The 23,291-nt window shown below is 40.2% G+C and overlaps 1 protein-coding gene across 1 annotated transcript in view; it reads right to left on the reverse strand.

Moving 5' to 3' along the window:
- Nucleotides 1-23,291, reverse strand: part of sec24a (SEC24 homolog A, COPII coat complex component) — a 68,293-nt gene that overhangs the window by 22,166 nt on the left and 22,836 nt on the right. Inside the window, exons 3-10 of the mRNA XM_072263918.1 lie at nt 12,942-13,112; nt 5,961-6,038; nt 5,455-5,600; nt 4,010-4,191; nt 3,801-3,903; nt 3,368-3,494; nt 1,919-2,028; nt 648-760 (exon numbers count right to left, since the gene is read on the reverse strand). Of these exons, the coding sequence (XP_072120019.1) occupies nt 648-760; nt 1,919-2,028; nt 3,368-3,494; nt 3,801-3,903; nt 4,010-4,191; nt 5,455-5,600; nt 5,961-6,038; nt 12,942-13,112 (1,030 nt within the window). The remainder of the gene's footprint in view (nt 1-647; nt 761-1,918; nt 2,029-3,367; nt 3,495-3,800; nt 3,904-4,009; nt 4,192-5,454; nt 5,601-5,960; nt 6,039-12,941; nt 13,113-23,291) is intronic.

The raw sequence follows: 23,291 nt of genomic DNA on the forward strand, positions 1-23,291 counted from the left end.
CAGAATGGAGTTAACTGTGCCAAGTCCTTTGCCAATCAAGTTTAGTAACCTCACTGCTGTTTGTGACTGAGAATCATTTTATTACATAACTTGTTTGTAACCACCCTTCACTAACTAATTATTCTAGATAATTTCCAAGGTCTTATTTAGAGAAGCTAGTTTTTTCCCCCTAAGCTCATTAAAGATTCAGTTTTCTTGTGCATTGACTTTACTTTAGCAGACTGCTTGCTGCATGTCATGTTCTCCCACCTTCAATCAATTATTGGCACTTCTGCAAACATGGATACATTTCTCTCGAGAAGAGGTATTAAAAAATACCCAGAACATTTTTACCAATTATGTTATGATTGGAACAAACTTGGCAGCCTGATGAATTTAACTTGGAGTCTTTGGCAAAATACTGAAACCTGGAAATAACACATAACTTTGCATTCTATTAAATATGCTAAAAGAACCTTTTGCTACTCACTAAAAATTCCTAGCTTCTGTGCCATGAAATCTGAAACAAATATCATTCCCAATCCTTTAGTTCATAACACATCCATATATACATTTTTAAACAGACATCATACAAATCTGCCTATCAAGTATTCCAAACATAAACCACTTTTAATAAATGAAGGTGAGGGAAAGGGTATTAATCTTACATGTCAAGATTATCCAACAACAACTGGCAGACAGTATGTAAGTATCCAGACTCTATTGCATTATGAGACACATCCAAGATGTAAAGGTAGACTGCAGGTTGTGGTGGTCGCAGCTAAGGTAGAGAGAAATATATTCATCAGTGAGAAAAATTGATTTTGTAATGAAACAAGCTCACAAGTAAATGAAAATTGTTTTATAAACTAATAAACCATGCTATTGCAACCAAAAACAAGCATCGGCCCATTTTCCTTAAAATAACATTGTTAGTGTATCAAATTGTATAATCAAAATGTTAAAAAATATCAACATTGATTTCTCAGCCAACATTACTAAAATAAAATATCAATGCCTTTGTCACAACTGAGCAGAATATTGGCACGTGAGTACATGGAGGGTACCCATTAAAGTGAACTGAATTTGATGCTCTGACATATTAGTTCAGTTTTTATTCTCAGAGATGTTATGAAGTATGCAGAAAATTGACACTTTGTTTTATTTCAGAATTCCCGTTTGCCAGTACATTTTGCTTCTGTACAGTGGGGCTGGGGGGAAGGATATAGAGAAAACATTGAACTATTATAGCCACTTTAAGATCACATGCAATTTAACATTGCTTCCTTATGAAAAAATCTCCTCTCAATCTGGACTTGAAAGTTTCAAAGATGTCAGTGAGGTGGGGTAGCAGGGAGGAGAATGATAATTTGAGAAACAGGCACAAGGCCAGGAAGTGGAAAATCAGCATGGGCCTTCACATAAAACAATGGGGATGTCAAAGGCTGGCCTCAGACCAGTAGACATTCACAGAATAATGGAAGGGAGATGTACTAAGGTTTTATTAAAATCAATAGGTCTCCTATGTTGGCATTGTAGGATTACAAAAATTGTTCTGGCAAGCTTTTCCTAAAATACACCCAAAACAATGCAATCTAAGTTCTTCTAAAACACTCCAAAAAAGAGCCTTGTAAAGAGAATGACATCATGCAGGTCCCTGTGGTAGAAATTATGCTGGAGTTATAATAGTTAGCCTTCAGTCAAAATTTCCAGTTGGTGTGATATGATCCATAAAACTACAAACTCCATTAATCAGAAAATAAGTTAATTTTCAGTCAAGGTATAGCAGCATTTTGGAATACAATTTCATACCCCACATGCTTCACCAACAAAATAGGTTCAACTAGAAAATATGCAGAGGTGATAGTAACATCATTTATTATCCCTAACATGACAGTACTATATGGTACCTTAAAAAATACAAAAGGTGTACTCTTACCATATATTCAGAAGGAGCAATGAACTCTATAGTTGCACTTTGAACTTCAGGTCGCTTATGCGGTTCTCCGTATGATCGTGTCACAGGGTTATACATGAATTCTTCAGGAACTAAGCATCAGTGGAACATTAACAGAAATTTTCAAATTGCAAGGAAGTAGAAAATATCATACAAACTTCCACATGGGCAAGTTCAGCTGATGCCTCATCTGCCATTGGAATTTTCTATTCCAACACAACTAAAGGAAATTTTCATGTCCCCTCTTCTATGAACATCAGCCCATTCAAATTTCTGCTGCTATACCCTAAACCACATTGAGCCCCATTACACAGGACTCTCAATGACTTTCATTAACTCAATGCCTCAATTTTTAAAATCCTCATCTTAGTGTTTGAATCCCTCCATGGCTCGTGCCTCCTCATTTCTATATTCCTTTAGTTAAACAGCCATATGAAATCCTTTTCCAACTCTGGATTCCTACATTTCCTCAGAATCAAATCACTTCTAGCAAATCAAATTCAAAAGGACCCAAACCAGTATTCTCTTTAAACATCATTAAGACATTCCTCAGAACAAGGCTTAGTTAAATTATGTTGACAACATTTCTATGACTTGCTCAAGGGCACATTAAATGTAATACAAACACAAACTGGAGTGAAAGGCTTGAGTTTCCCTAGTGGCACAAAAACAATATTGGTGTGACAGCATTCACCATGCTGCCCACTGGTCACATCTAACTCAAAGTACAATAATCTTTCTCATGCATGTGGTTTTTAAATGTGGCTCAGTTTCAGGTGTTTACAGAGACCATCAAACTGAACTTAGGTTGTTAAAAGATCATTGGTGAGTCTTTAAATGCTCCAGCCCTCGAACCCAAGATGCTTACTGGAACTTGCTTTCAAATATTGAAAAGAAATGACCTGCAGGTGAAAAAGGGAGCAAAAGAATAGGACTCAGGATTCATTAAACCAAGACTGTATCAACTTTTAGAAATGACAAGAAATTTCACAACTATTTGAAGGGGAGAAAATGAACTTCAGCAATACATGTTTTTCAGCTAGTGCCAAAGCCGATCAATTTCCTGCACAGATCCTGCAATGCCATATTGAAAGTGATATACTCAGACTTAAGAGTCCACTTTTAATAAGAATCATCCTGAGCTAAAACAGTGTGTAAATGCAAACTCTCTCTTATTCTTCCGCAAATGTGATTTTCATTGTCCACACACCTTCCTGGTACACTTTTGCAGCTGAAGCAGACTCAATGCTACAAGTCCAAAATCCCTCCAAATATTTGACTAAATCTCCTTTCAGTTAGCCAGCTATATCTTAGAAGTTCATATAACAGCTGGTTTACATTGTTCCTTTTCTCCTTAAGTTAACATTAGATTTCTTTTGAAAAGATTTTATTTAAAATTAACTTAAGTATGTTAAACTTTGCTGAACTTACCATCATTTACTCGATAGCACAAATTACATTTCCATCTTCTTTGGTCCAAAAAGTTAACAAAAGGATTTATGTAGGTTCTGCAAGAGCGACATCTCACAATGGTACTTGATGTAACCACAGGCAATTGCTGCAACAAAAACCACAACACTAAGCAACCAAAGATGTGGGCACAAGTTAAAAGGAAATTGTACAAATGAATGTTTCCCGTAAAAAATTACAATTATGAAAATTTAAACCTTAGACCAGTCCAGCAAACTCAATTATAAATGCTAGCATGAGCCTTTCATTTTATCTCCTTTATCATGTGCTCCTGATCTGAACCACATTGCTGTGGGAAGGTGATCAAGCTGTATCTAACATCACAAGCAGTTTGATAAAAAAAAAATAGCAGTTTCCATTTTCCAAAACAGACTAGGCATTAGTTTCCTCTTACCGACAGATCTCTAAATGGATGCAGCTGTAATCCTAAAGGAAGCTTAGCTTTGCTCAGTAAAGACTGAGTTTGAGGGATGTTGGTCAATGTGCACCTGAACACTCTAAAAAAAGGAAAAAATCATTTGAGCAGAAATAAATAGGGAGAGATTTTGAAATTCTCAATTACATTAACTGGACATAAGAATATATTGAAAAGCCCATACTTACTCCGGATTACAGTTCAGTTTCTGTAGGTCTTTGTGCAGGTTTGGATGAGGGGCCTTGACAGGAACCGAAGGCAGAATATTTCTTTCTTGCAGGAGATTCACAGGTCGTGCTCCTTCTGACTGGTGGCCCTGCTGAAGATTAAGTCCACCTATCCCAGTCATAATTTGATTAAAATGCGGAGCCTAGAGGGAACAAGTTCTGATTTAAGGACCGGCAGAGATAACAAACACAGATTTGGTATTTTGAAAGAGACTTTTCCACCAACCTTTTTGAATACAGTGAAATTTTATTTAATTTGTCTTGGTCTGCACTGAATTTTGTTTCTCATCTACCCTAAAGCATCAACCCATCATAGTGTCGAACATGGATATTGTGACCTAGCTGTGTACGTGATGCGAAAGTCAGGGCGATAGAAAATGGAGGGCAAGCTGTTGTCCATGCAGCAGGCTCACACCCTACACACAGACGATGAATTCTAAGGAACACAGAGACCAATACAGTTTGGCACCAGTGGCATCACAGGGAGTGCCAGTCAGCATTGAACTCAATGTAGGACTGGCTTAGGATCTCCAGCTCTGGAATTTTCCTCGGGGTTTACTCCCAAAGCCTTCCTGCTGAGTGGGTATAGCCACAAGGCAGCATTGGTTTGAGATCAGAGTTTTCATTCGCCTAGATGAGCTGCTAGTCAAGGCTGATTAGCCCCATCTGCCCAAAAGTTTCTTAATCATACACTGCAGTATGCAATTCATTTGGCTGAGTTACCAGCAATGAATAAATTTTCAAAAAAAGTGACATTCTCCAATCTGATCACAAACTAGCTGTGAAGAGATCAAGAACCACAATTTAATGACATTACTTAAATTCAGAAAATCTTAAGGAAAAGGTAATTCTTAGATTGCAAGAGCTCAAAAGATTGTTGTGCATTTTAATATTAACTTTGAAAATACTATTATATAGATTTCAATGAGTATTGTGTGCAGGTAACCTTCAGTAAGGAAAATGTGCAGCATATTTTTAATTGAATAAACATTTTTTCCATATTCCACAAGGCAAGATCACAAGCAACTTGCTCCCATGATCTTATTTTTACTCAAAATGAAGGGATGAATGGAATAAAGACTTTTCCATTTACTCCCCCTTTTCAGCTTGGTTGCACCTCAACTTGGATCTTCTATTACTTCTGTGGCTTTCTGTATTCTATGGCTATCTGGAGAAGACAAATTTCAGAGTTGTATTTGGAATACATACTTTGACAATAAAATGAACCTTTGAACCTTTTTTCTACCATGATCAAGATAGTGGCAGCAGGAACCCATGTTCCAAAAGCCCATCAAAAGAAAGTTCTAGCTTCACCAAGTATCCAGAGCAGAACAACTACTCAGATGGACATTTAACTTATTTCTCACTAAATGGAATAGTGAAAATAGAATCTGCACCTTAAGTACCTGAGAGAATTGTTGCGATCCTGCTGCATCTGGCAACTTACTGCCTGGAATTCCAGGGCCTGCTAAGTTTTGGTATCCAGGAGGCATGGAGGGATAAGAGTGACCAAGTGCTCCTCTGGTCTTGAGGCCTTGCTGAAGTGGCTGCACTGTAGCGAAATAAAAATAGGCATCAAATTGTACTTTAAGAAATAACAGAGCAGAATTAACATGCAACATAGAGAAAAGACAAGCTCTACAGCATTTCATGCTATATGAAGTATGGTGACTTCTGGGGTAAAGGAAAGAAATCACCCCATGCATCAGGCAAATCTCCGGTTAAAAATCAATGTACAATAATGTATTCTTTACAGTAAGGTCTCTTTCATAATTGCAAATAGGCTCTTCTATATATAAAGTAGTTGTCAGAGTAGAGTCTTGAGTTTACTAATTGTACAATAAACAGCTTTATCAGCTCCTGCACTTTTTCCAAACAACTGTGCAAACATGCAGTGACTAAATTCACTTACTAATTTTACCACCACCTTCCAAAGTATCATAGTTATCAGGAGCTTCTGACTGATCACCCGATGATCCAGAGTTAAATTCTAGGAGACAGAAAAATAGCATCAAAATTAAATTCACGTTTTACACATTTTAAAATTATTATTACACTGTAATCACTACTTAAAATATTTCTGTAGTTTTCATAATACTCAGTCTTGGACCTAAGTCTCCTACAGCTCTGCAACCACCAAGATATATGTTTTCTTCTCCACACTTGCCTCACGAGTATTCCAGTTTTATGACTCCCACTAACAGCAGCCAAGTCTTCGAGCACTGAATCCTGATTGATACTCTTGTACTTACAGAGAAAAGTACAGCAGTTTAGTCCATGCTGGGCCATTTAAACTGCCTCCTGCTATCAAACTGCACCAGGACCACAGTCCTCCATACCCCTACCATCCATGCACCCATCCAAATTTTTCTAATTAAAGCTCGCATGCACCACTTGTGCTGGCAGTTTGTTCTACACTCTCACAACCCCAAGAGAAGTTTCCCCTCATATTCCCCTTAAACTTTTCACCTTTCACCCTTAATCCACGACCTCTAGTTGTAGTTCCACCCAACCTCAGTGGAAAAAGCCTACTCGCGTTTACCCTATCTATACTCCTCATAACTTTGTATACTTCTATCAAATTTCCTCTCAATCTTCTACATTCTAAGGAACAAAGTCCTAACCAATTCAACCTTTCCATAAAACTCAGGTTCTTCAGATCCGGCAACATCCTTGCAAATTTTTCTGTACTCTTTCAATCATGTTTACATCTTTCCTGTAAATAAGTGACCAAAACAAAGAACAGCACTCCAAATTAGGCCTCACCAATGTCTTACACAATATAACATTCCATCTCCTGAACTCAATACATTGACTTACGAGGGTCAATATGTCAAAAGATTTCTTTACGACCCTATCAACCTGTGACGCCACTTTCAGTACATTATGGACTCGCATTCCCAGATCCCTATGTTCTACCTAATTCTTCAGTGCCCTATCACTGTGTAAGACCTACCCTGATTGGTCCTACCGAGTGCAACACCTCATATTTGGCTGAATTAAATTCCAACCGCCATTTTTCAGCACATTCTTCCAGCTGCTCTAGATCCCACTACATGCCATGATAGTCTTCCTCGCTGTTCACTACACCCCCAATCTTAGTGACATCTGCTAATTTGTTGATTCAGTTAACCACATAATCCAGATTGTTGATAAAGATTACAAACAACAATGGACCCAGCACCCACCCCTGCGACACTCTACTAGCCAGTCACAGGCCTCCAGTCAAAGAAACAACCATCTACTACTACACTCTGGCTTCTCCCACAAGGCCAATGTCTAAAACAATTTACTACCTCATCTTGAATGCCAAGCAACTGAATCTTCTTGACCAATCTCGCATGGAGGACCCTGTCAAATGCCTTGCTTAAGTCCATGTAGACAAAATCCACTACTTTGCCTTCATCAGCTTTCCTGGTAACTTCCTTGAAAACTCTGCTTGGGCCCAGGAAATTTCTGCACTTGCCTCACACAGGGTCCGAGGGAACACCCTGTCAGGCCCTGGGGATTAATCCACCCTAATTTGCCTCAACACAACAAACACCTCCAGCTCTGTATACAGATTATGAAGTTCATGTTATCTGGCCTTACTCCTATAGACTCTGTGTCTGTCTCCTGAGTAAATACAGATGCAAAAAAATGCATTTCGGATCTCCCTTATCTCTTCTGGCTCCACACATGGATTACCATTCTGATCTTCCAGAGGACCAATTTTGTCCCTTGTGATCCTTTTGCTCAACATATCTGTAGAATCCCTTAGGATTCTCCTTCACTTTAACTGCTAAGGCAACCTCATGCCTTCTTTTAGCCCTCATGATTTCTTTCTTAAGTGTTCTCTTGCATTTCTATACCCCATAAGCACCTCACTTGTTCCTACCTGCCTATCCTGCTATACACCCCAGGCATATACAAGCTTTATACTCTCAAAATTTAACTTTTGAGGGCTTTCCACTTACCAAGTACACCTTTGCCAGAAAAGAGCCTATCCCAGTCTTCACTTTCCAGATCCTTTCTGATACAATCAAAATTGGCCTTTTTCCAATTTTGAATGTCAACCCACAGACCAGATCTATCTTTTTGCATATTTAATTTGAAACTAATGGCACTGTAATCACCAGATGCAAAATGTTCACCCATACAAACTTATGTCACCTGCCCCATCTCATTCCCTAATAGCAAATCCAGTATTGCAGACACTCAGGATGCTGTGTAAGTTGCGTGCCATTTTGGTCAATGTCTCCCATCCACTACATAATGTACTGGGTGGGCACAGGAGTACATTCAGCCAGAGACTCATTCCACTGAGATGCAGCACAGAGCGTCATAGGAAGTCATTCCTGCCTGTGGCCATCAAACTTTACAACCCCTCCCTTGGAGGGTCAGATACCCTGAGCCAACAGGCTGGTCCTGGACTTACTTCATAATTTACTGGCATAATTTACATATTATTATTTAACTATTTATGGTTCCAATTCTATTTATTATTTATGGTGCAACTGTAACGAAAACCAATTTCCCCCGGGATCAATAAAGTATGACTATGACTATGACATTGACTATGTTGGAACTTCTTTATACTAGATTAAGAAAACCTTCCTGAACAGATCTGACAAACTCTATCCCAATAGGCCTTTCACAGTACAAGAGTTCCAGTCAGTATACGGAAATTTAACATTTACCTACTATCACACAACCACTAGACCTATCTTCTTGCATATTTAATTTGAAACTAATGGCATTGCGAGTCCTTCAGTCTATCCTGACTGAGAACTGCTGTGACATTTTCCTTGACTAGTGACGCCACTCTTCCTCCCTTCATCTAAAACAATGGAACCCTGGAACACAGGGTTACCAGTTCTGCCCCTCCTGCAACCGAGTCTCAGTAGTGGCTATATTATAATTCCAGATATTGATCCACGCCCCGAGCTCACCTGCTTTTCCTACAATACTTCTTGAAGGAGACTAGTGTTGAAATTGCAGGGGCCCTGGCTGAAATATTTAAAATGTCGCTGTCTACAGGTGAGGTGCCGGAGGATTGGAGAGTGGCTCATGTTGTTCCGTTGTTTAAAAAAGGATCGAAAAGTAATCTGGGAAATTATAGGCCGCTAAGTCTAATGTCGGTAGTAGGTAAGTTATTGGAGGGAGTACTAAGAGACAGAATCTACAAGCATTTGGATAGACAGGGACTTATTAGGAAGAGTCAACATGGCTTTGTGCGTGGTAGGTCATGTTTGACCAATCTATTGGAGTTTTTCGAGGAGGTTACCAGGAAAGTGGATGAAGGGAAGGCAGTGGATATTGTCTACATGGACTTCAGTAAGGCCTTTGACAAGGTCCTGCATGGGAGGTTAGTTAGGAAAATTCAGTCGCTAGGTATACATGGAGAGGTAGTAAATTGGATTAGACATTGGCTCAATGGAAGAAGCCAAAGAGTGGTGGTAGAGAACTGCTTCTCCGAGTGGAGGCCTGTGACTAGTGGTGTGCCACAGGGATCAGTGCTGGGTCCATTGTTATTTGTCATCTATATCAATGATCTGGATGATAATGTGGAAAATTGGATCAGCAAGTTTGCTGATGATACAAAGATTGGAGGTGTAGTAGACAGTGAGGAAGGTTTTCAGAGCCTGCAGAGGGACTTGGACCAGCTGGAAAAATGGGCTGAAAAATGGCAGATGGAGTTTAATACTGACAAGTGTGAGGTATTGCACGTTGGAAGGACGTAGAACATACAGGGTTAATGGTAAGGCACTGAGGAGTGCAGTGGAACAGAGGGATCTGGGAATACAGATACAAAGTTCCCTAAAAGTGGCGTCACAGGTAGATAGGGTCGTAAAGAGAGCTTTTGGAACATTGGCCTTTATTAATCAAAGTATTGAGTATAAGAGCTGGAATGTTATGATGAGGTTGTATAAGGCATTGGTGAGGCCGAATCTGGAGTACTGTGTTCAGTTTTGGTCACCAAATTACAGGAGGGATATAAATAAGGTTGAAAGAGTGCAGAGAAGGTTTACAAGGATGTTGCCGGGACTTGAGAAACTCAGTTACAGAGAAAGGTTGAATAGGTTGGGACTTTATTCCCTGGAGCGTAGAAGAATGAGGGGAGATTTGATAGAGGTATATAAAATTATGATGGGTATAGATAGAGTGAATGCAAGCAGGCTTTTTCCACTGAAGCAAGGGGAGAAAAAAACCAGAGGACATGGGTTAAGAGTGAAGGGGGGGAAAGTTTAAAGGGAATATTAGGGGGGGTTTCTTCACACAGAGAGTGGTGGGAGTATGGAATGAGCTGCCAGACGAGGTGGTAAATGCGGGTTCTTTTTTAACATTTAAGAATAAATTGGACAGATACATGGATGGGAGGTGTATGGAGGGATATGGTCCGTGTGCAGGTCAGTGGGACTAGGCAGAAAATGGTTTGGCACAGCCAAGAAGGGCCAAAAGGCCTGTTTCTGTGCTGTAGTTTCTATGGTTTCTATGGTATTGAAATGCATGGAATTCTGAAGATTAGTTCCATCTTGCTTAACCTTTTGATTCCTGACTTTGTCTAGTCTTAAGAACATCTGTCTCCACTATCTGGTTCCCATTCCCCTGCAAATCTAGTTTACTCCTTTTGATAAATCTCAACACCTTTCTATTTTCTTACAATGCTCCATAAAGACTACATCAATTATCAATTCCATGGACACTAAATCTAAATTAACCTATTAGACTGACACAACACAACTTTGATTTTTTTAATATGCCTTAATGCTGCAAAATAAAGTTGTGTGATGTGTGAAAGCAAACAGGATAGATCTAGCGCAAACACGAGGAATTCTGCAGATGCTGGAATTTCAAGCAACACACTTAAAAGCTGCTGGTGAACGCAGCAGGCCAAGCAACATCTCTAGGAAGAGATACAGTCGACGTTTCAGGCCGAGACCCTTCGTCAGGACGAACTGAAAGAAGAGCTAGTAAGAGATCTGAAAGTGGGAGGGGGAGGGATGGAGCCAGGAGCTGGACAGGTGATTGGCAAAAGGGATACAAGAGGATCATGGGACAGGAGGCCTAGAGAGGAAAACAAAGGGGGGGACGACCTAGAGAATGGGCAAGGGGTACAGTGAGGGGGACAGAGGAAGAAAAAGAAAGAGAGAAAAAGAATTTGTGTATATAAATAACGGATGGGGTACGAGGGGGAGGTGGGGCATTAGCGGAAGTTAGAGAAGTCAATGTTCATGCCATCAGGTTGGAGGCTACCCAGACGGAATACAAGGTGTTGTTCCTCCAACCTGAGTGTGGCTTCATCTTGACAGTAGAGGAGGCCGTGGATAGACATATCAGAATGGGAATGGGACGTGGAATTAAAATGTGTGGCCACTGGGAGATCCTGCTTTCTCTGGCGGATACAGCGTAGGTGTTCAGCAAAATTATCTCCCAGTCTGCATCATGCCAATATATGGAAGGCCACGTCGGGAGCACCGGATAGATCTAATTCAGCAAACCGCTATACATCAGACTACTAAATAGTTCTACCAAGCACTCTTTTAAAAACCTGCCCAGGTTGGGTTTTGCTATAATCATATAGCTTCTGACCTCTGCACAGCTTTGGGCAAAATGTGAATCAAAGGGTAAAATTCCAAAGTCAGGGCAGCATTTGACCATCTGGAAGCCACGATATAGCTGAAGTCAGAAAATAGTCCGATGATTGGATCCACAAATGACACAAAGGAATAAAGCTGTAGATACTGGAGATCAATAATTCCAGGACAAGGATATTGCTGCAAGGCTTTAAGGCAGCCCATGCCAAAGTATCTTCAATTGCAGCATTAGTGACATCATCACTAAATGGAATTGCACTTTTAACAACTGTTCAATTCCATTCTCAACTTCTTAAATAAACCAGCTGGAACCGGGTGCAGCAAGGACTAGACCTACTCCAGATTCACACATGGGTAAAGAAGTGGTATGAATATTACTTGGCACAAAACTGCAAGAATGCAGAATTTACCCTTGAAATCAGATCACATTACCGTCATTAGCATTCTGAGCAACACCACTCGCCAGAAAATCAACTCAACCAGCCACATGTAGTGTGACTAGAAGAGCAGGTCTTTGAAGCCTTTCCACCATCTACAAAACAGTCAAGAGCATGACGGAAGTCTCTTCAATTTGCAAAAATTCACAGCCTCTTTCACTAAAAACAAGGGAAGGCATATTGAAAACACTACCACCTGCAGGAACGTCTCATTCTGATTTAGAAATCTGTTGAAATTTCTTTATTACTAGGTTCATATCCTGGAACTCCCTACCTAACAGCAATGTGGAAGGACCTTTATGAGAGGACTGAAGCAGTCGTGGAAGATGAACAGCATATAATATTTTAAACCTAACATGGCTAAATTTATCTGGCTGTACCACAAATACAAAAAAAACCAAACACATCTTGAACATAAATCTCTCACTTTGCGTTCTTTAAACTTGAAATATATCTTTGGTGTTTAGTTTCAAGAGAAATAAATGTGCGACATGTACTTCTGAAGCATTAGGTTTTTACTTTGAAGTGAACGAGAATTTCAATAGCACCAATTTCTGTTTACACTAAAACTTCAATAATCTGCTATTCAGAAGTCAGTGACCCAATTCTCATGCTCTTTTTAAACTTACCTAGTTCACTGGTACACCATTAAAAAAAATAACTGACTTAAAACAAGGTTGATGTATTAATAGGAGTAACATTCAACAGTTCACATAATCTGACAGTCCAGCACCTCTGAAGTCCTGAACTGACAAATCTACTCTGCTGCACTTGGGGTTGATGCTTATATCTAAAATAGCATGTGTTCACCCAAGTTTCTGCACACCATATTCTGTATTTAAATGAAAACCAAGTAGAAATTTTACTTAGAAATTTTACCTTCAGAATCTCTTGAAATGTTCTGATCCAGTGGTACATCATGATTAGTGTTCGCCAGAGGTTGAGGTGGTCTGATTAAAGGAGGGCCCCCACTTGGAGGGGGTCCCAGAGGTGCCCTGCCTGGCTGATACATGTGTTGTGATGGTTGGTTGACTGGTGGATGAAATGATCCTGCAGAAAATGAAATTACTATTACCTCGTGACCTTTGATTACATATATATGGTTATACTCTATTTCACAAACCTAAAATGATATTCCACAAAATGTAGACCTAGAGCAAAATATCAAAGAATACCTGTGAAAAAAATCTTAACACAAGCTTTCATACAGTATATTCTCCGCTGTATACCTTTACTCCATGTGGGTTAGCTGAAAATGCAAGGAAACACATTCAACATTGACCAGAATTTCTGCTCATTCATGCTATGAAAGGTCAAGGAACTTTTCAAATTAAACTTATAAAAACAGCTGCAGAGCATAAATGCCCCCTTTCTCAAAACCTTAATGGGTGGAGCTATCCACATCTTAGAAATGCTATATTTGCTCCCAAAGCCTTTGGCAATGTTAATGTTCGGAAGACTGCTAATGATTACGTACTTCAGGATGGGGAAAATCGAGGGAACACACACCAGTACTCATCAAGAGATAAGAAGTGGAAAGGCTGGTCCATCCTGCACCCAACATATTGATGCAATTACAAAGAAGGCACAACCCTGACTACACTTTAGTTTGAGGAGAATTTTGCAATCCACAGTTCCCGAGGAGGCATTGGATTGTGTAGAACAGGGGTTCACAAATTTTTTATGCCATGGGCCCCTACCATTAACTAGGGTGAGGTTTAAACTTGAGTTGCAGGGGAATGGGAACCAGAGCACCAGAACAGATAGAGAAGCGGTTGCGGAGAAAGACTACCAAATCAGGAATCAAAAGGCTGAGCGTGGTGGGACTAAGATCCTGAACTGTGTATATTTCAAGGCATGGGAGTATTGTAGGAAAGGCAAATGAGCTTAGGGCATAGATCAGCACATGGAATTATGACACTAAAGCCGTTAGTGAGACTTGGTTGCAGGAGGGACAGGACTGGCAACTCAAAGTTCCAAGGCTCTGTTGTGTTAGATGTGTAGAGCAGTATGGATCATTAAAGGGGGAGGGGTGGCATTGTTAGTCAAGGAAAATGTCACAGCAGTGTTTATTCACGACAGACTGGACAGCTTGTCTAGCGAGGCTTTATGGGTAGAACTGAGGAATAAGAAAGGTATGAATACATTAATGGAATTATATTATAGACCACCAAACAGTCTCAACAGTCTGCATGACTCAGAGGAGCAAACTTGTACAGAGACTGTAGCAAGAAACATAAGGTTGTTATAGTAGGTGATTTTAACTTACCACATAATGACTGGGACTCCATACTGTAAAAGGGCTGGATGAGGAAAGAGTTTGTCAAGTGTGTTCAGGAAAGTTTCCTTAATCAATACATGAGATCCTAACTAGAGAGTGTGAGATATTGGATCTCCTATTACAGAATGAGACAGGGCAGGTGACAGAGGTTTGTTTATTTACTTAGCGGTACTGCGCGCAGTAGACCCTTTCAGCCCCAGTAACCCCGACTTAACCCTAACCTAATCACCGAACAATTTACAATCACCAATTAACCTATCCAGTATGGAGGAAACCAAAGCACATGGGGAAAACGTATGCATTCCACAGAGAGGATGTACAGAAACTCCTTACGGAGGACACCAGAACTGAACAGCGACATACTAACTGCTGCACTGCCATGGCACTATTGTATAGAGAAACAAATAGGCCTAGTCCTTGGGTTGATATTCTAAATTGGAGAAAGGCCAATTTTGATGGTATCAGAAAGGATCCAGTAAGTGTGCTTTGGAACAGGTAATTTTCTGGCAACGGTGTACTTGGTAAGTGGGAGGCCTTCAACAGTGTAATTTTGAGAGTACAGCGTTTGTATGTTCCTGTCAGAATAAAAGGCAAACATAACTGATTCATGGAACTTTGGTTCTTTGAGAGATATTGAGGCCCTGGGTTAAGAAAAATATGATGCATAGCAAATAATAGGCAAGTAGGAAGAAATTAGATACTTGAATAGTATAAGAAATACAAGAGAACAGTTGAGGAGGAAATCAGGAGGGCTAAAAGAAGACATGAGGTTGCTCTTGCAAAAGGAAAAAAATAGCAAAGGACAAAATTGGTCCTCTGGAACATCAGAGAGGTAATCTATACGTGAAGCCAAAAGAGATCTTAAATGGATTTTTTTAAATCTGTATTTAGTCAGGAGACAAAGAATTTACAGAGTGAGGCAAAACTGAAGTGAGGTCATAGACCTTATACAGATTACAAAGGAGGAGGTGTTTGCAGTCTTGAGGCAAATTAAGGTGGATAAATCCCCAGGGCCTGACACTGCATTCCCTTGGGCTCTGTGGGAAGCTAGTGCAGAAATTGCAGGGGCCCTAGCAGAGATATCTAAAGCCCCAGCTGAGGTGCTGGAGGATTGGAGGATAGCTAATCTTGTTTCATTGCTTAAGAAAGGCTCTAAGAATAAGACAGGAAATTACAGGCCAGTGAGCCTGACATCAGTAGTGGGAAAGTTAATAGAAAGTATCCTAAGGCAGTGGTCCCCAACCTGCAATCTGCGGCCCGGAGGTTGGGGACGACTGTTCTAGGGGACTGGATTTATAAGTATTTGGAAAGACAGGGACTGATTAGGGATAGTAAACATGGTTTCATGTGTGGTAGGTCATGTCCAACCAAAAGGTTTTTTGAGAAAATTACCAGCAAAGTTGAAGGCAAGGTAGTGGATGTTGTTTACATGGACTTTATCAAGGCATTTGACTAGGTCTCTCATGGGAGGTTGGTCAAGAGGATTCAGTTGCTCGGCATTCAAAATGAGATTATAAACTGGATTAGACATTGGCTATGTGGGAGAAGCCAGAGAGCGATAGTAGATGGTTGCCTCTCTGACTGGAGAGCTGTGACTAGTGGTATGCCACAGGGATTGGTGCTGTGTCTTTTGTTTTTTGTCATCTAGATCAACGATCATGATAATATTGTGGTAAACTGGATCAGCAAGTTAGCAGATGACACCAAGATTGGGGGTGTCGTAGACAGTGAGTAAGACTATCAAAGCTTGTAATGGGATATTGACCAGCTTTGAAAATGGGCTGAAAGATGGCGGATGGAATTTAATACAGAAAAATGTTGAGTTGCATTTGAAGAGGACTAACGAGGGTAGATCTTACACGGTGATCAGTAGGGTACTGAGGAGTGTGGCACAGTAGAGGGATCTGGGAATACAGATCCATATCTCTTTGAAAGTGATGTCAAAGGTAGGATTGTAAAGAAAGTGTTTGGCACATTGGCCTGTGTCAACGTAAGGGTTGGGATATTATGTTGAAATTGTACAAGACATTGGTGAGGATTTGAACCATTGTGTGCAGTTTTGGTTACTCACCTATCACCAGCATTACAAAGGTGTTCATGAAAGGTGTTGTTAAATGTCTAAAGAAATGGCAGATGAACACAGTAAGTACTTTGCATCGGTCTTCACTATGGAAGACACTAGCAGTGTGCCAGAGGTCCATGAGTATCAGGGAGCAGGAGAGAGTGCCATTGGTATACAAAACAAAAAGTGCTAGGCAAACTCAAAGGTCTTAAGATGGATAAGTCACCTGGATCAGATGGACAACATCTTACAGTCCTTAGAGGAGCTGCTGAAGAGATAACGGATGCATTGGTCATTATCTTTCAAGAATCACTTGTCTCTGGCATGGTCCTGGAGAATTGGGAGATTGCAAATGTCACTCCACTCTTTAAGAAGGGAGGAAGGCAAAAGAAAGGAAATTATAGGCCAGTCAACCTAACATCAGTGGTTGGGAAAAAGTGTTGGAGTGTATTATTAAGGATGAGGTTTCAGGGTACTTGGAGACTAATGATAAAATAAGTCAAAGTCAGCATGGCTTCCGTAAAGGGGAATCTCACCTGCTAAATCTGTTAGGAGTTATTCGAGGAAGTAACAAGCAGGGTGGACAAAGGAGAGGCAGTAGATGTCATTTGCTTGGATTTGCAGAAGGCATTTGATAAGGTGCCACATGAGGCTGCTTAACAAGATAAAATCCTATGCTGTTACAGGATATTGGTATGGATAGAGGAATGGCTGACAGGCAGGAGGCAGAGAGCAGGTATAAAGTGGGCCTTTACTGGCTGGCTGCCAGAGACTAGTGGTGTTCCTCACAGGTCAGTATTGGGATCGCTACTTTTCATATTGCTTGTTGATGATTTGGATAATGGAATTGATGGCTTTTTGGCAAAGTTTGCAGATGATACGAAGACAGGTGGTGGGGCTAGTAGTGCAAATTGGAACAATGGGCAAAAAAAATGGCAGATGGAATACACTGTTGGGAAATGTACAATAATGCACTTTGGTAAAAGGAACAATAGTGCGGTCTGTTATCTAAATGGAGAGAAAGCTGAAACATCAGAGGTGCAGAGGGACCAGGAGTCCTCGTGCAAGACTCCCAGAAGGTTAATGTACAGTCTGTAGTAAAGAAGCTAAATTAAATATTGACATACATTTTAAGGGAAATAGAATATAAAAGCAAGGAGATAATACTGAGGCTTTACAAGACACTAGTCAGGCAGCATTTGGGAGTATTGTCAACAGTTTTGGGCCCCATATCTCAGAAAGGATGTGCTGTCATTGGAGAGTCCAGAGGAGGTTCACCAGGCTGATTCTGGGAATGAAGGGGTTAACGTGAGTAGCATTTGGCAGCTTTGGGCCTGTACTCACTGGAATTTAGAAGAATGCAGGGGGATCTTATTGAAATCTACCCAAAGGACTAGATAAGGTGGATGTGGAGAGGAAGTTCCCTCTGGTGGGTTTATCCAGAACCATCCTGAACTAGACAGCACAGCCTCAAAATTGGGGGGGCAAGATGGGGGAAGAGGGGTGCAACCTTTTAAAACAGAGGTAAGGAGGAATTTTTTTAGCCAGAGTGTAGTGAATCCTTGGGATACTCTGCTACAGACAGCGGTGGAGGCCAAGTCCATGGGAATATTAAGATGGAAGTTGATAGTTTCCAGGGCATCAAAGGATATGACAAGAAGGCCGGTATATGGGGTTGAGGGGATCCAGGATCAGCCATGATAGAATGGCAGAGCAGACTCAATGGGCTGAATGGCCTAATTCTGTTCCTATGTCTCATTGAGTAGTGGATGCCGAGGCTCTTGGTGAGGAACTCAACAAGCAGGCAGTATCTATGGAGGGGAATACATAGTCAATGTTTTGGGCAAAGACTTCATCAGGACATCACCTATAGAGACAAGGATGCAAGTTGACCAAGTGAGGGAACTAAAGATTCAAGAGCAAATGACAAACCCTAGGATAGCAGAAACAAATGATTATGCTAATTCCATAAATATGGAATTGGATCAGTAAAAGAAGAAAGTTATCAAAGAAATTATTTTGGCCGAGTGCAAGAAACTACAACAGAAAAATAACAGAGTAATCTGCAGAGCTCCTAACAATAGCTATACTGTAGTTCAGGGTAAACCAAGAAATAACTGGGTTGCAACTAATCTATGTACATTGACAAAGTAGCCTCAAGGTCAAAGAGGATATTTGAATTAGCTTGTACATTGTGGCCCAACTATTTAAGATCAGCTGTGTACAATCAAACTGAATTAATGATTTGAGAGCAAGTGATCCTTTGGCGAAGAGAGACTGTAACATGTAATTTTGGATTAGGTTTGACCAAGAACCCTCGGTTTGAAACAAATGGCTAAAACTTTTTTAAAAATGATGGCAATTTGGCTAGTGGGTAATAAAATGAATTATAAACGGCAATACACAGATATTTGAGGATTTTATGAACTGGAATATAGACGTATTCCACTGAGAATTGAAGAGATAGAAAACTAAGTTAAAAGTGGTAGTAAATTGAAAAAAAAGTATATCATGTTGTAAAGATTAATAATTGGCCAGCTCATTGCAGAAAGGTTTTTGTTTAAACTTTAGGTTTGCGCAAAAAAACTTTCTGCAATGAATTACTGAAAATATGGAAACCACATATAATTTATCTAGCAGGATATTCAGACAAATCAGAATGAAACCACATTGACCTTTCTGAATTGTAAGAAATGGTGAAAGGGGAAATCACATTTAAATAAATTTATTACTGTAAAAGATGTAAGAGTAAGAAAGAAATGGTAGATGCACTGTGTTCGATTTAAAGTTCAAAGTAAATTTATTATCAAAGCATATACATGTCACCATATACAACCCTGAGATTCATTTTCTTGTGGGCATACTCAATAAATCCATTATAGAATAATAACCACAATAGAATCAATGATAGACCACACCAACTTGAAAGTTGAAACAGGGTGCAAAACAAACTGTGCAAATACAAAAATTAAGAAATAATAATAATGAAGTAAGCAATAAATATCAAGAGCATAAGATGAAGAAAAGTGAGTCTATGGGTTGCAGGAACATTTCAGTGATGGTGCGAGTGAAGTTATTCCCTCTGGTTCAAGAGCCTGATGGTTGAGGGGTAATAGCTGTTCTTGAACCTGGTGCTGAGTCCCGAGCTTCTTGTACCTTCTTCCTGGTGGCAGCAACGAGAAGTGAACATGACCTTCGTGGTGGATGTCCGTGATGATTGATGCTGCTTTCCCACGACAGCGCTCTGTGCATATGTGCTCAATGGTGGGGAGGGCTTTACCCATGATGACTAGGCCGCATCCACTACTTTTTGTATGATTTTCCATTCAAGAGCATTGGTGTTTCCATAACAGACTGTGATGCAGCTCATCTATATACTCTTCACCATACATATATGCAAGTTTTAGATGTCATGCTGAATCTTTGCAAAATCCTAAGGAAGTAGAGGTGCTGCCGGGTTTTCTTTGTAATTGCACGTGCATGGTGGGCCCAGAATAGGTCCTCCAAAATGATAACACTGAGGAATTTGCTGACCTCTTATCTCACGGACCAGTTTTCCTTCTCCTGTTGCCCATGATTGTAAACGTAAATTTGCCGGATCAAATAATCACAGCACAAAAAAAATCGTTACTTATCTTTACACCAGTTTATTTCTTCTATCTCAGCCAGCGAGTGAACTTGGTCCCGACATCAGGGGAGAAGCATTCTCATCCCTTCAGCGGTTCAACAAGTTCGCTGCCTGACATCAGAATTGTTATAAGTTATAAGGCCACCGATACAAAAGAACACTTAGGTTGATACAAAAGAACAATCAGTTCAATAGACATCCCAGCTACTCAAATAGAGCAAAACTTAATAATTTAGATAAAAGACTCCACTGAAATTTAAATCTTAATTGATAAAGGAATGTCCTGTCTTAAGCTCTATCAGCAAATGTCTTTTGTTGAAGCCAAAAGGTGTGAAAAGTCAGGAGACGTCTTTTGTGGAAAACTTAACAACTTTACTACAATCAGCTTCTTGGTCTTGCTGATATTAAGAGGTTGTTGTTGTGGCACAACTCAAATAGATTTTCAATCTCCCTCTTACATGCTGACCCATGATTCAGCCTATGACAGTAGTTGAATGACACTGGAGCTGTGTTTAACCATACAATCCTAAGTATAAAGTGAGCAGAGCAGGAGGCTAATCACACAGCCTTGTAGAGCACCTGTGCTGATGGAGATGGTGGAGGAGATGTTGTTGTCAATCTGAAGTGACTAGGGACTGCAAGTAAGTAAGCTGAGGATCCAATTGCACAGGGAGGTAAAGGTCTTGAAGCTTATTAATTAGTTTTGAGGGGATGATGAACTTGAATGCCAAGTTGTAGTCAATAAAGAGCATTTGCTGTCCAGATGTTCCAGGGCTGAGTGAAGAGCCAGTGAGATGGCATCTGCTGTGGACTTGTTTTGCTGATAGGCAAATTGGAGCGAATCAAAGTAGCTTCTCCAGCAGGAGTTGATATATTTCATCACCAACCTCTCAAAACACTTCATCACTGTGGATATAAGTGCTACTGGATGACAGCCATTGAGACAGGTTACCACACTACTCTTAGGCACTGGAATGAGTGAAGCCCGCTTGACTCAGGCTGCCGAAGCGAGAGGTTAAAGATCTCAGTGGACCCTCCAGTCAGTTGATCAGCACTGGTCTTTAGTACTTGGCCAGGTACCCCGCCTGGCCAGATGCTTTTCATGAGTTTACCCTCCGAAAGGCTGCTTGTATGTCAGCCTTAGAGACTAAAATCACAGGATCATAGGGAGCTGTGGGAGTTTGATGGTCAAAGTGAGCATAGAAAGCATTGAGCTCATCTGGAGTGAAGCTCTTCTGTTGCTTATGTCGCTTGATTTTGCTTTATAAAAGATGATAGCATTCAAGCCCTGCCACCACTGTCGAGCACCTTCATTGATTCAAGTTTAGTCTGGAATTGACACTTCGCCCTTGAGCTGACTTTCTGGAAATCATACCTAGATTTATTATAACTTTTTTGGCCTTGAGTGCATCTGATCTGGCTCTCAGCTGATTACGGATCTCATGGTCCATCAGGGGCTTCTGCTTGGGGAAGACTGACTGATTTTGTGGGGGGACACACTCATATCTGACTATTTTTATACAGAGGTTCTGCAGATGCTGGGAATCCAGAGAAACACAAACAAAATGTTGGAGGAATTCAAGTCAAGCAGCAGCAATGGAGGGGAGTAAACAAATGGTGTTTCGGGCCGAGTTTTGATGAAGGGTCTGGGCCCAAAACTTTTGACTGTTTATTTCTCTCCACAGATGCTGCCTGACCTCCAGCCTTTTGTGTGGTAGTCAAGTAGGAGTCATTGTGTGGTAACTGACTAAATGGGGTTTTACCTGAAGAATGGATTCATACCGTGTATTATGTCAACATGCTCTGCTGCTTTAATAAATGGGACAAAAACATTAAAAAGAGATCTATCTGACAATGATCTGGAACTGCTTAATCCTACAGTAGTCTGTTTTTTTAACATAGCCACCCTTACCAGATAAGAAAGCTACATTTTCCTTAAATCACAAGGTTAACTGAATACCCAGAGGCAGTGTTAACACGGGCAATATTTTCAATCATCAACAATTACACTTCTATGTGAAAAGATGCATAATTATTACTGGTCACAATTTTGCTCATTTTACCACTGTATATTTCCCCACACTGTCCATTTCTTCAAGTTCTCTATTTCTACTGTAGCTTAATGAACTGCACACATAAACTATCAAAACCTGCAATAAACCACAGAACACCATGTTTGCAAGACTGGTGTTCCCCAAAAGATAACTTACTCGTTCCCTCACAGTTATCACTTCTCTCTAAAGACTACCATTACAACTACCAACTTTTATTAAGTGGCTTGAAGAGATAATAGCAAAGCTACTTTATTGTGCAAATGTTAATAGCTCTGGTTTGAACTTACCACCAGATTATTTATCTGCAATATTTAGTAATCACCAAGATAATACAAAGCTCATTACTTTAATTGAAAAAAGTGTTCCTAGCAAAAATAATTTCCCAGCAGATTTCCAAGATTTCAAAGCTGACGTAACCATACGACAAATATTCACCTACTTCCAATATTGACTTACAGTAGCTACAAAGGTCTTTTCAGTTGGTGCATGATTGCCCACACCCAATCTCTTATTAGCAAATTCTTCCCAAACAAAAAAAACATGTGGAGGTTAAAGAAAACTTTGATAGACAAACATAACATTGGCTAATCACCACATTCATGCATTGAAGAGTTATTCTTGCTTTTAAATGTATCTATTCTTTGTGGATTGCCCAGAGTTTTCCAGAAGGAGGTGACAAGCTGCCATTTTTCAACTACTCCAATTCTTCCACATCAAGGTGTTCCCAGTGCTGCCTGGAAAGGGTCAGATGTTTATATGCATCAACGTCAAAACAAAGGCACTACATTTCTTATTCGGGATGGTGTGAGAATGGCGGGGGAGCCTGCAGACGATGCTGTTCCTACACACTCAAGACTCTTCTTCCTTCATAAGGCAGAAGGATGTTCTAATGTAGGCATAGGCAAGTTCAGTGTAGCCAGTGTATTTAAGTTAGGAAAGTATATGTAGTGCCCTTTCCACATGCTGGTAAAAAAAAATATACTGAACGGTGCATTAGTGGAGGAAATAACTGCTCAGGACTGCTTTGTTTTTAGATAATATGACCCATTGGGGCACCCTTTGTGAGAAAGGTCGTGCAGTATGATGTGATCAGAATGAACATTAAATTTCCCCGAATGCTATTGCTATCACTTTGCTTTGGAAATTAAAGAAGAAAAACTCAGACAATATAGCTCCTCCTTGTTTAATGAAGGACACTTCTGAT

The sequence above is a fragment of the Mobula birostris genome, chromosome 7 (genome assembly GCF_030028105.1).
Source record: "Mobula birostris isolate sMobBir1 chromosome 7, sMobBir1.hap1, whole genome shotgun sequence".
NCBI classification, from domain to species: Eukaryota; Metazoa; Chordata; class Chondrichthyes; order Myliobatiformes; family Myliobatidae; genus Mobula; species Mobula birostris.